We start from the raw sequence: 13,072 nt of genomic DNA, 5'->3' as shown, positions 1-13,072 counted from the left end.
TATCATGCCATCCGCTTTTTGCGCTCACCGACGATTCTACTAGAGCATGGTGTCTGTTCATTTACGACCACGATTAGAACATGGGTGGCCAGTCTCTTCCAGAGAAGCTTCAACAGCTTCAACAGCTTCAGGGGAAACAATGCAGAGCTTCTGAATGCGATACCTTGAACAATGCCGGATCCTGCTCCTTGTCATCTATCAGTCAACAAGTTACGAGCGATCAACAACAGACCTCACATGCGTCGGAGGACCCTAAACCCTCTCCTCGCCCCGGAGATTCCTGGCACAACCGATCGAAACCTCGTCGCGCAGTTCACAACCCCGACCAACCCCCCAGCGACGCCACAGGGGACCGCGAAGACGCCCCTAATACCTCCGCACAGACGGCGCGGTTGGACGAGAACAAGCCCCGTCGACGCTTTTTGCCACAGCCGATTGAAACAACAACAAAATCAAGCAATGCGGGAAATTCTTCAAAATTACAAACATCGGAGCAGAAATGTTCAGCTGGCCCAAGACGGTTCAAGCCAGACCTGATTGAAACAGACCGTCGTTCAGTTAAAGGAGAGTCAGAAGAGCTTCCCCATGCGTCGAAATCACCAGGGTTGAAACAGGAGGCCTGGAGAAATTCGACTCGACTCAGTCCCAATCGTCCTGTCTACACAGAGCTACCAGAATCCAAGTTTTCATACGCAAGTCTTCTTCGCAGGCAAGAGGGACGAAGGCATTCATTCCGAGTCCCGGAACTGCCGTCAATCGAATCTAGTGGCAGCGAGGACTCTGATGAACAATCCCATTCACCATCTTTATCATCCTCTTACAAATCCAGGTCTTCACAGAAGTTTACTGGCAATCTCAAGCCTGAGAAGTTACGCAGCGATAGTTGCGATGCCGAGTATTCAGAATATCTACTCTCTCTCGCTGCGCGCTCAGCACAGAAGCAACTCAGGGAGCAGGCGCTTGCCGCTTCCCCCAATGAACAGGCCTACGAGCCCGTGGATCATTTCGATTTTGCCGTTGACGACGAAGACAGTCAATCGGAAGATGATCTCAAGTATCCTCAGAAACATCATCTTAAATCGCGGCGACAGTCATCGGCTGATCTATCGTGGGAGCTCGAATACATGCGCCATCACAAGGAAGAAGCTGAAATGCGCCTCCGAGCGATGGTTAACTCGAGGAATCGGAACCGAACCTCTGCTGGGTATCAACCTACACCTCGAGCAGATGGCAAAATTAGTCCACCGATGCTTGGAGAAGACATTGTCCTGCCACAAAGTGCATCTCCAGATGGGACGATGTGTGAAAATTCCACAACCGAAAATGGCTCATCACAGGATCCCTGTCATGACTGCGGCGGTCTCTGGTGCGCCGACAGTCGACCAGATGGCGAACGAGTCGCCGGCCTTTGGATGGGCACTTGTCGTAAAGGCCAAAGCGGAGATGATCACTCACAGCCGTTCTCCGGAATCATGACCCCCAGGCCAACAGACCTGGATAGATTATCGCGCTCCTCCACCTGCACAAACCTCCACGGCATGGCGGGCTCTTCCCCACGACCCGACCTTCTCGCCGTTACATCTAAATCCCTGGAAGACGAATTCCACGACGGCTTCGTCACCCAAATTTACAACTATCTATCCCTGGGCTACCCCTGCATTGCCCGCTACTATGACTACGAATTGAGTAAAATCTCGGGGTTCACAGTCCAAGACCTCCGCCGCGATGACCTACACACAGACGCTAGAGGGTACGTTGTTGCAATGGAAAGTGATGCCAACACGGCATGTACTAGATGGCGAGCTCTTCGTCGATATATTCGGGAATGGGCCCGTCAACAACCAAGCTTGAGGGAAGAAGATACAGGGCTAGAGGCTTGGGGAATGCCAGAGAGGAGAGGAAGTTGGGCAATTTGAATATCATCTTTTTATTTTCTTTTCTTTCTTTTTGTATCTATGACAAAGTATGACATACCCAGCGTGTTAATTATTATGATTGTCCTGCCAAACTCCAGGCTCCATTCCGAGCATTATCATATCGTTTTCGATTCTATCTGGGTCTCGTTTCCTCCGTTAAAACCAAATGTTGACCCTTATTGATGGTCATCCAAAGACATCTGAGAGAGTTTCCTTCCTCGTCGAATTGTTTCATGTACGATTCCGGGGAAGATCTTATGCTGTGGCACTCCGTCGGCTCCCAGGACACTACCACTTGGAGACGAGGAAAGCTCCGGCACAGGCGCCATACGGGGTGTAGTTGCTGCATCAGGACGAAGGCCGTTGGATTTAGCCGCCAAAGGCTGACCTGTCTCGGTGGATCCGGACTGCGAGACGGGGTCTGAGGCTTGCTTGTTTCGTTCGTCGCCAGCGACTTCGGAATATCGTTCAATTCTATGCATGATTAGCATTGCTTTCCCCTGTCGATCGTGTCATTACTTACAGTGACAATTCCGCCTGGAGAGTCTCGTGCCTGAAGGCTTCGCGGATGTCGGGCACATTGCTTTTCGCAACATTGTTGCCAGCCACGCCGCGGGCGCTGCAGTTCGAGCCTAGCCATCTCTGCTTTAAAGATAGCTCAAATCCACTTTGGTCGACGGAGTGCTTGGCCAATTCGCACATGTCGACGGCACTGAATTTGTAAATTTGGGCGGCCACGGAGTACTCCTCAATGAGAGGTTCCTTTGTGAAAGCGAACTGCAGAGGATCGTCGGTGGACAGGGAGACGTTCAGACCACGCTTGAAGAAGCTAGCACAAGGGTTTTTGTCATAAGTGAGGAATAGAGCGTTGTTGCTGAGTGGTGACATGGCAATACCAATCTGATTCAGATAGTAAAGGTACTGAAGAAGAGGAACCTTGCGCAGCAAGATGCCGTGACTGATGCTGTGGCAGCAGAGGAATCCGACAGCCAGATGGTCCGGGTCTCCCGCTTCACCGCAGTGTGGCCGCAGGACAAAGGTATTGAAGCCCCGACGTTGACGCCACTGGTTGAGAGAGGCGATGTTGGCAAACATGAAGTAGAGCCAGTAACTATAAGGCGGGTTCTGCTTGGTGTTCCATTCTCGCGGGATTGGATACTTGCGGTAGAGTCGACGCTCGGCCTTGCTCTCGTCGTCGACACTGTCAAATCCGACAACACGCTGAAGGAAGATGTGAAGTTTAGGGTGGCTTGACGGGTCTCTAGTGACTTCGAACAAAGGCTGGAAGACGTTCGTGATGACCTGTTCGAAGTTCTCCATCATTCCACTCGATTTATACACATCATACAGACGCGGCACTTGGATCAGCCAGCGGACATTGGGTGAGAACAACTTGTTGTCCACCACCCAAGCGGCTAATTTGTCCCATTCCTGCATGGAACGGCCGTAAATCGAGATTCGCCACTCAACCATTTGGTACTTGCTGGATTCCAGATCGGAGATGACTTCCTTGGTGATTTCGGCGAGATAACGGCCCTTGATGTAGTTATCCGTCTTCAGGAAGATCTCACGGAGTCGAGACTCTCCGACCGGGTTGTACTTCAAGTTGAATTTATCAAACCGATGGAAAGAGTCCGTGTGGGCGTGCATATCCAGGGTATCAATGCTAAGATCGTAGGCAGTGAGGTTGATACTCTCAAAGACCTCCCTCAAAGTGAGATGCTTTCCATCACGGAAGAGGACCACCTCGTCGGGAGACTTTCTCATCTTGCTCTTGATGAAGCGAAGCAGATGTTTCTGATTCATGCATGCTGAGTGGTGAACGTGAGTATCCACTTTACGCACGTTGTAGAAATCGCGATGCGGGACTTTCTTGCTGTCGGCGATTTCCTGATATTCATTCAATAGCGTGTACAGCTGGAACTTGCCCTCCAGGTAGGATAGGCGCTTGAACGCAAAGCTCTTGGTCGGACCATCGGTGGAAACATCAACCACGGCGTCCAAGTCCATGTAAAAGTCACGCAGTGAAGGGATATCAACCAGTGGCTCGTTCCGGTCCGCGGCAGCCTCCGATTCGTACACCTGGTAGACACTGTTTCGATCGAATCTGTATACATAGGAGGATTCGCCGGGAATTTTCACCTCGGCCATATCGAAATCTTCGCCTATATCCTCACCCATCTTTCGCTTCTTCTCCGGCACTACATCGGACGGACCTCCAACGTTGCCGGGCTGGTATTCCTTGCCTTCGTCCCAAGCTGGCTCAGGAGGCGGGGGTAAACATCCCAATCAGGATGATCGCGCGGATCATCTCCCGGTCGTTGAAGTGACAGCGCCATGTACTTTGATCGGCTATCCAGGAGACCCTTAATCTTGCGATAGATGGCCCTCAACTCGGATGTCACAGCATCTCCACCCGGCGCAACTCCTGCCCCTTGTGACATGCTAATGCCTAGGCCGGTGTTTTGTAGACTTTCATTTGCCGACATGTACGGTCCCTGGTTCGCCTGAGCAGCTTGATGAGCTCCCAAGGAGATAGCATGAGCCCTCGCGGTGTGATCAGCCAGATGACCGTGGCTATCCTGGACCTGGTGTATCCCATCGGCTCCATGATAAGAAGACGGCCCTAAATTCCATTCAGGTTCCATCGCCATGGAACTCTTGCGGGCTGTCAGGTTCTGCTGATGGGGACTCAGGTCCGCATTCATCGCTCTCTCCTCGTGATCAGTGGCCGAACGCGCAGTGGTCGCCGGACTGGACGGTAGGGTATTATCGCCGCTCTTCGTGGCCAGCTGGTGGTGCTGGTAGAAGAGCTTGGCTTCGGCGTGACTCATAGACTTCTCGTAGGCATAGTCGTAAGTCGCGGTCTTCTGCTGTTGATCGCGCGGCAGGATAGCACCTTCTGTAGGGTCCGGGTCTTCACGAGCAGGAGAACTCGCCGAGCTGTCGATGGAGTCCAGAAATCGGAGGGACTCATGGTTGGAGGTGGCATTGAAATCCAGACTGGGCTCGTCAGGATCGGACCCCATGGCTCTGTTTAATTTTCCGTTGCGCCAGGAAAGGTAAAAAGACGAAATAGGTTTGAAAGAGGACAGAAGAGCGAAGGGCTATCCCATGATGGGACCGAAAGAGAAGGAAGAGGAGATCGAGATCTATATTTTTCTGCCCCTGTATCCACACACCGGTGAGTCTCAGTCTCGGTGGAGCAGGTGACCTGATGAACATGCATACATTCCTTTGCTACATCACATTGACTCATATGGTCATGGGACCTTCTTTAGTACGTATAAGTCTTGGACTTTATCATTCTGGTCTGTACCTCGATTGAGACTTAGCCTATTTGACAAGCTAATGAGATCCAAGCTGCTACCTTGGTAGGGAGCCTTCACACCTGATTCTCTTCATCGCGATTCGAGCATCGCATAAAGTATACAACCTTCGAGCTATCACTCGATGCTATTCTTCAGGTTCTCTTGACTCGTCTCTTGCTGAATTAAAACGCATATCTCCCAAGTACATAGATTTATATTTAGGAGTCACCGCCTGGAAGCTTAGTGATGACGTGAAGCTCCGAGTGGACCCCCTCGGCCAGGCGACCGTCATTCTGGCTTTCTGTCTTTCTATCTTTCTCCAGGCTGTTACTGTCAGTTCTACATCTCCTCTACACATCTCACCATTAAGCCACCTTAACCCTCACTTGGCTACTACCCGTCCCTCTTGTTCCGATCTTGTAAGTAGCCCTTTCCGCCCACGTCAACTCCCCTCCCTTCACCCCCTTTTGTGTACACAGAGCTCCCACGTTGGCCCCTCCACGCCCCTCCACACCCCTCCAAAGCGGCTCTGTACTGACGATATACCTTATAAGGCTGGTTTGGGGCTCTTGATTCTTATACTCTCTTTCAGCCATGGCGTCTCTTAACCTCTCAGCCAATGGTCCCTCTATATCCAAGAGCTACCAATCCGTCGTAAACGCGACGCTCAACCCTACCTCCAAAACATACGCCCAATGGGTCGTCTTTTCAGTTTCGACTCCCTTAGTCAACGCGTTCCAGCAGGATTCCGGAAATAAAGAGAGTGTGCTGAAGGTCCAGACCTCGGGAGGTCAGTGCTCTACATGGCGTGGTGTTGGTGATATTGGTGTTGACAGTGCTTGCAGATGGTGAATTGGATGATCTCATTGAGGAATTTTCAGAAGGCCGTGTCCAATTTGCCTTTGTGAAGGTCATTGATCCGAACTCAGGATTGCCCAAGAACGTCCTCATCGGCTGGTGCGGTGAAGGTGTGCCTGAACGGACCAAAGGTTACTTCACCAGCCATCTCGCCAGCGTGTCCAAGTTCCTACATGTGAGAAAATCCGTCCGATCCATAGTTTGCGGCTATATTGACAATGAATCAATTTTAGGGATATCACGTCCAAATTACAGCCCGCGCGGAAGGCCATCTGACCCCCGAGGGCATTATCCAGCGAGTGGCCGACTCATCAGGTTCGAAGTACTCCGCGGATTCCCAGGAACCCGTCTCCTCCGGCTCGAGATCGTCCGGCCCACCTCCCATTGCAAGCAAACCCGTCTTCACTCCCACCAGGTCGGGTGGCATTGCTTCCAATCTTGCCCCGCGCCCGAAGCCCCCCTACTACCTCTAATGTCGACGATGATGGCTGGGGTGCCGATGCCCCTCCAGTGACTCGCACTCAGCTTGAGAAGGTCCAGCCTGCGTACCAGCCCACCCGGGTCAATCTGCAACAACTGAAGAATGAGAATCAGACTCCAGCTCGTCAATCGATTCCTTCCACCTCCGAGGACCGCGGTGATGTTGTACGGGGCGGTTACCAGCCAATTGGCAAGGTAGACATTGCAGCAATCCGAAGGCAGGCTGCCGAGTCTGGCCGGACGCAAGACGATCGCCCGGCACCAGTGAAGGGATCTTACGAACCCGTTGGCAAGGTTGATATCGCCGCCATTCGCGCCAGGGCTCAGAAGCCCGAAGGCGCAGGTGATGTCTCCCCGGCCCCGCCTAGCCCGGTTGCTCGAAACGAGCCCATTTCTCTTCCTGAACGCCCCGCCATGGCCCCGGAGGCTGAGCGTTTGACCACTCTACCCAAACCCAAGATCGCGAACAAGTTCGGTGGCGGTCCTTCCTTTGGCGGCACGAAGCCGCCTCTCCCCGCTGGCTCCGGCACGCCCGCCGCGGCTGCGCCGATCGTCACCGCCAGCCGAACCTTTGCAAACCAGGGAGGGAAGACCCCGGCTCAGCTGTGGGCAGAGCGTAAAGCCAGAGAGCGTGGCGAAGCTCCTGCCCCTGCTCCAGCTTCTCCGAACGCGCAGCCCATCCAGAGTCAACCCAGCGGACAGGGCGAATGGAAGAGTGGATATGCCGGCAAGTCCTGGGCCACAGTGCAGACCGTTAAGGACAAGGCGGCCCCCCCAGAATGTTGACGCGAGAGCCGCCGAACCCCAGGAGGCAGAGGCTCCGGAACCTTCATCTCATGTGGGAAGCATTCGGGATCAATTCGCTCATTCGATTCCCGCGGAAGTGCCTGCTCCTCCCGTGCCCCAAGCCAGTCGGCCTGTCCCCGTTCCTGGACTGTCTACTGGACCGTCCGAGCCCGAAACTGAGCATGATGCTCAGCAAGTTCTGCCCCCTCCCCCGCCGCAGCCTCGTTCACCTACTCCCCCCTACTCCTTCCGTGCGCGAGAGCTCCCCCATTCAAATAGCTATGCCCGTGGGTCGGGAAGCGGCCGAGGAAGTGGCTGATGCCCATGAAGAATTGAACTCGCCGCCTCCCGCCATGCCCATCCAAAGTCTCCAGGAGGTCGTTCCAGACGAGCGGGATCTGGAAGACGATACTCATGATATCGGTCGTGCCGCCGCAGAGGCCGCCGCAGAGGCCGCTGCTGAGCCGACTGTTGCTGGCCAGTCGCACGGCGGCATTCGCGCTCTGGTGCAGTATGACTATGAGAAGGGAGAGGACAACGAAATTGAACTCCGGGAGGGTGAATTTGTTACCGACATCGACCAAGTTGATGCGGATTGGTGGATGGGCGTGAATGCTCGTGGTGAGCATGGCCTCTTCCCTGCCAACTACGTCGAGATTGTGGAGGATGATCAGCAAGCCCATGGACACTTGCAAGAGGCTGAACCTGAGCCGAAACTCGAGCCTACACCTGCTCCCGCTCCAGTCCTTGCCCCTGCCCCTGCCGCTGCCGCTGCCGCCCCTGCCCCTGCCCCCCAGCTCCGGGGGCCCGACTGCCAAGGCAATTTATGACTATGAGGCTGCGGAGGACAACGAGCTGAGCTTCCCGGAGAATGCAACAATTCTGAATGTGGTAAGTACCTTTTGCTTTCTCTACAAGATTTCATTAAATGGGATGTGGCTAACCCTGGTTTAAGGAATTCCCCGATGACGACTGGTGGCTTGGAGAGTACAACGGCGCACGGGGCTTATTCCCAGCCAACTACGTCGAGTTGAACCAGTAAGAATATTGAAAACCCGTGTGTAAATAGCTTGAGTCGAGACTGCTGCCAATTCCTGTGTATCGATCCTATTTTTTTTTTCACTGTATATCAAGATCCTGAATACCTAGGCATATTTTCTAAGGCAGATTTAAAGGACGTCATGACCCTTATGTAATGATCCCGCATCACGTGCTCCGTAAAGCCATAAACAAGTCCGAGGTCGAGACTCCTGCGCCTGGCCTTGAGGATCTTCGTTTGCCAACTCCACAGGCAATTTTATTCTGCCGGCTTTTGCTTTCTTTTTGTCTACCGGACGCGCTTTCTCACCATGACCTCGTTCGGCGAGGACCTCTTGGTCACTGTGAATAAGCTCCAGGATCTGGTCTTCAACACCATTGGAAATGACTCCCTCGATTTGCCTCAGATTGTGAGTGATTCTGGTTACACTGGACGGAGCCAATGGCGTGAGGAATACTAATGGATGTAGGTGGTCGTCGGTTCTCAATCGTCTGGCAAGTCGTCGGTCCTGGAGAATATCGTCGGTCGAGATTTCCTACCACGCGGCAGCGGCATCGTCACTCGGCGTCCGTTGATTCTACAGCTCATCAACATCCCTAGCGAACGTGACGACAGACCGGATAATGACGAAATTCACGTCCCGCACACAGCCGCCAGCGTGGCCGGCCAACACGACGAATGGGCTGAGTTCCACCACCAGCCGGGCCGCAAGTTTGAGGATTTTCAACAGGTGAAGCAGGAGATCGAGACCGAAACGGCGCGCATTGCGGGTAGCAACAAGGGTATCAACCGACAGCCGATTAACTTGAAAATCTTTTCCCCTCATGTGCTCAACCTTACCTTGGTGGATCTTCCCGGTCTCACTAAGGTGCCTATTGGCGACCAACCCTCCGATATCGAGAAGCAAACTCGCACTTTGATACTTGAATACATCGCGAAGCCGAACAGCATAATTCTTGCGGTCTCTCCGGCCAACGTGGACCTGGTCAACTCGGAGGCTTTGAAGCTCGCCCGCCAGGTGGACCCTATGGGAAGGAGGACGATCGGTGTCCTATCGAAGCTGGACCTCATGGACCATGGTACGAATGCCATGGACATTCTGTCCGGCCGCGTCTATCCTTTGAAGCTGGGATTCATCGGTGTAGTCAATCGATCCCAACAAGACATTCAGTCTGGCAAGGAGTTGGCAGAGGCCCTACGGGCTGAGTCTGACTTCTTCCGTCACCACCCCGCCTATCGCAACATGGCAAACCGCTGTGGAACCCAATTTCTGGCCAAGACTTTAAACTCGACTCTCATGGCCCATATCCGAGACCGGCTCCCGGATATCAAGGCTCGCCTGAACACTCTGATGGGTCAGACCCAGCAGGAATTGGCTAGCTACGGCAACAAGCAGTTCAGTGGTAAGGAACACCGCGGATCATTGATTCTTCAGTTGATGACCCGCTTTGCCTCATCTTTCATCTCGTCCATTGACGGTACATCCTCGGAAATCTCGACCAAGGAGCTCTGTGGTGGTGCAAGAATCTACTACATCTTCAACGAGGTTTTCGGAAACTCCCTGGAAACCATCGATCCTACACATAACCTGACTGTCTCCGACATTCGGACTGCCATCCGCAACTCGACCGGTCCTCGACCAAGCCTCTTCGTGCCAGAGTTGGCTTTCGATTTGCTGGTCAAGCCGCAGATCAAGCTCCTGGAATCTCCTGCCCAACGATGTGTGGAGCTGGTGTACGAGGAACTCATAAAGATTTGTCACACCTGCGGCTCGCAGGAGCTCCTGCGATTCCCTCGTCTCCAGGGTAAGCTCATTGAAGTGGTCTCTGATCTTCTCCGTGAGCGTCTGGGACCTTGCTCAAACTACGTGGAGTCTCTTATCTCTATACAAAGAGCGTATATCAATACGAACCACCCCAACTTTCCCGGTGCCGCTTCCGCCATGCAATCCATCATTCAGAACCGACAGGAGGATGAGCGCAAGGCTGTCCTGGCCGAGGAGAAAAGAAAGCGCGAGAAGCGCCGTATGAAGGAACTCGGTGCGGCCAACGGAACAGCTGGCACGCCCGAGGATGAGGAAGCACAGAATGAGAAGCAAAACCTCCCTATCCGAAGCCAATCTGCCAAGGGCGCTCGAAGCATGTCGCCGAATGTTGGGCGTAACGCGGAGAACGGAATTTCCGCGGCTCTGAACGGCAGTGCGAACCACCCGGCTGGCTTCGGTGCCTCGCATACTACCCGTGATTCCTTCTTGAACTACTTCTTCGGTAAAGAGGGCGGAATTCAGCACTCGCCGTCGCAGGCTGCATTGAACCGGGCAGCTCACGCCAGCGAGCCCAGCATCAGCCAGAGCATTCGTCGTGCCGAGTTACGATCGCCTGTGATGCCCGTGGAGGAATACCCTGCCTCCATGGATTACGGGAGTGACACGACAGTTTTCGTAAGTGATACACCATGACCACACACCTTGAAACCCAGACTAATCCCTTCACAGCCCAATGAGAACGCGGAACCCACCCTTACTGATCGTGAGATGCTCGAGACTGAGCTGATCCGCCGCCTTATCTCATCTTACTTCCACATCGTGCGCGAAACCATTGCGGACCAGGTCCCCAAGGCCATCATGCACCTGCTGGTCAACCACAGCAAAGACGTTGTGCAGAATAGACTTGTTAGCGAACTCTATAAAGAGGATCTCTTCGGCGAGCTGCTTTACGAAGATGACGGCATCAAGGCCGAGCGCGAGAAGTGCGAGCGCCTGCTGGAAACATACAAGGAGGCCGCAAAGATTGTTGGCGAAGTGTTATAGATGCGCAGTTTGACGTGACCCATTTTCATTTTTTCCTTATTTCTGTTTGACTATTTCGAATGTGGGGATTCTTATGTGGATGTACAATTATGGAGGCCTGCACATGCTTGGTAAAATACTCTTTCGAGGTTTTTAAAAAAAAATTTTGCGTATGCTTGAGCTCTTTAGCTTTGTAAGAAAGACGAGGATGCAACCCGAAAGGTAAATACTAGATATATGCTAGGCCTTCTTCGTCGTGTTCCGAAGTCGTGCACCTTCGAACCCGTATAAACCACCGCCAACAAAGACTAGCACTGCGCCGACAAGAATACCCGATCCCAAGTCGTTCCCAAAGAGGTAAATTGACAACAAGAGAGAGACCAACTTGCGGATGTTCAAGACGACTGTCACTGTTAAGGATGAGGATTTCGCAGAGAGCAGGTGGACACCCCGAATACACAGGTATTGCGTCAGAGCATTCATAATCAGAAATGCCACTTGAACAGGGAGTCGATCAAGTGCCGACTGAATAGGCGCATGTTTTTGAACCGTCGCCAGGACAGAAACCGCCGTATTACCCATCGTAGACGCGACTGACCCCTCCGCTCCTCCCTGTGGGAATGTCGAGAGAAGCGATGGAGTCGAAGATACCACCCTCCACTGCGAAGACAACTGCGGATAGCTAGTCAAGAAGAGAGGCAGAGAAAGCGTATGCGAATAGAACAAGGCTTCTTTCCAATGATCTCGGCCGTAAGTCGCATATAATCGATCAGCATAAATCCCCTGGAATGCAGACAGAATCATAGCCAAAGCAAGAATCGTAAAGCCTGTAGCGGTGGCCATCATAGCTGTATCCTCGCCCGAGATCTCGATGGATTTGCCCTTGGCTTGCGCATCTGCTAACGCAGCGGCAACAACGCCCATTGTCAACATTGCGACGGCAAGAATCTGGCCCCGCGAATAGCGTTTACCGTTGAAAATGTATCCAACAATCATAGATGCTACCGGACCGCCGGATCGGAGAATGATATGAAGTGGCACGGAGATCTTATATGCAAATGCCCAATTGTTCAACATATTGACCGTCACAAAGAACGAAGTATAGATGACCCATGATCGGAGGGGAATGACACGTGGGCTGAGAAATAGAGCCCGTGGACCTGCGGAGAAGGACAGGAAATGAGGGAGTGTGAAGATGGCGCATAGGACGAATTGTGCGAAGGTGATTAGGGGACCTGGGTTTGATTAGACTGTCGATATACCAGGCTAGTTTCCAGGCTAGATGGAATTCTTACCAGCTGTAGGCTGTTCTCTGATAGCGTTTTAGCTCAGGTCAATTGATATATAGGAATATGGTAATTGACTCACTTGATAATAGCCTCGAGAGCGAAGACCTGCGCCAGGGTTAGCAGGGACATTACAGACCTCAACTATACACTCACGTTCGCACAGCATCCTCCGAAAATAAGCGACACCATCAATGCCATGTTAGCCCATGTTGGGATCGAGGCGTGTGCAGCCGCAGCAATAAACCCCGGCGCATCTGCCTTCTTCTTCTTCTCTGCCGCGGCCTTCAATTGAGGCGAGGGCGGCGCGGCAGGGACTGTGGTATCACTGGCGCCATTCGGAGAGAGCTTAAGCGCATAACCGTCCGCTTTTCGTTTCGAGGTATCGCTATCGTTAAGCATCGTCTCGGTCGAGGGTCGGGGTCGGTGTCGGTGTCGGTGTCGTTATCAATGTCCGTGTCGAGCGCTAACGGACTCGTGGCTTGACCCTTCGCGGTGGAGATGAACGATTGTGTCCTTTCTCCGATTTTCCCCTTTCCTTTTAAAAGAGAGCGGGCAACGGCCCAAAAGATCGACGTGGTTGGCGAAGTGGTGGTTGGAGGAACTGA

The 13,072-nt window shown here is 53.0% G+C and overlaps 6 protein-coding genes across 6 annotated transcripts; 4 read left to right on the top strand and 2 right to left on the bottom strand.

The window, feature by feature from the left end:
- Positions 1-80: 80 nt before the first annotated feature.
- N7477_001198 (uncharacterized protein) lies at positions 81-1,916 on the top strand (the record flags this gene model as incomplete). Its single annotated transcript, XM_056962861.1, has 1 exon — positions 81-1,916. The coding sequence occupies one exon, from the start codon at positions 81-83 to the stop codon at positions 1,914-1,916; it is 1,836 nt and encodes a 611-aa protein (XP_056827864.1).
- A 176-nt stretch (positions 1,917-2,092) lies between these two features.
- Positions 2,093-4,945, bottom strand: N7477_001197 (uncharacterized protein; the record flags this gene model as incomplete). The annotated part of the gene is made up of 3 exons (XM_056962860.1): positions 2,093-2,390; positions 2,440-4,148; positions 4,199-4,945. 3 exons carry the CDS (start codon positions 4,943-4,945, stop codon positions 2,093-2,095), a joined length of 2,754 nt encoding a protein of 917 aa, XP_056827863.1.
- An 876-nt stretch (positions 4,946-5,821) lies between these two features.
- On the top strand, positions 5,822-7,351 carry N7477_001196 (uncharacterized protein; the record flags this gene model as incomplete). Its single annotated transcript, XM_056962859.1, has 3 exons — positions 5,822-6,017; positions 6,073-6,260; positions 6,401-7,351. The coding sequence occupies 3 exons, from the start codon at positions 5,822-5,824 to the stop codon at positions 7,349-7,351; spliced, it is 1,335 nt and encodes a 444-aa protein (XP_056827862.1).
- A 185-nt stretch (positions 7,352-7,536) lies between these two features.
- N7477_001195 (Neutrophil cytosol factor 2 p67phox) lies at positions 7,537-8,181 on the top strand (the record flags this gene model as incomplete). Its single annotated transcript, XM_056962858.1, has 1 exon — positions 7,537-8,181. The coding sequence occupies one exon, from the start codon at positions 7,537-7,539 to the stop codon at positions 8,179-8,181; it is 645 nt and encodes a 214-aa protein (XP_056827861.1).
- A 519-nt stretch (positions 8,182-8,700) lies between these two features.
- N7477_001194 (dynamin-related GTPase DNM1) lies at positions 8,701-11,199 on the top strand (the record flags this gene model as incomplete). Its single annotated transcript, XM_056962857.1, has 3 exons — positions 8,701-8,799; positions 8,860-10,830; positions 10,885-11,199. 3 exons carry the CDS (start codon positions 8,701-8,703, stop codon positions 11,197-11,199), a joined length of 2,385 nt encoding a protein of 794 aa, XP_056827860.1.
- Positions 11,200-11,418: 219 nt separating this feature from the next.
- N7477_001193 (uncharacterized protein) lies at positions 11,419-12,866 on the bottom strand (the record flags this gene model as incomplete). Its single annotated transcript, XM_056962856.1, has 4 exons — positions 11,419-12,413; positions 12,474-12,490; positions 12,547-12,572; positions 12,621-12,866. 4 exons carry the CDS (start codon positions 12,864-12,866, stop codon positions 11,419-11,421), a joined length of 1,284 nt encoding a protein of 427 aa, XP_056827859.1.
- Between the last annotated feature and the right edge of the window lie 206 nt (positions 12,867-13,072).

Source organism: Penicillium maclennaniae, assembly GCF_028827695.1.
Source record: "Penicillium maclennaniae strain IBT 15551 chromosome Unknown utg000001l:1.0-3280838.0:1.0-3283122.0, whole genome shotgun sequence".
Taxonomy (NCBI): Eukaryota; Fungi; Ascomycota; class Eurotiomycetes; order Eurotiales; family Aspergillaceae; genus Penicillium; species Penicillium maclennaniae.
This window is presented reverse-complemented; position numbering and strand designations above follow the sequence as displayed.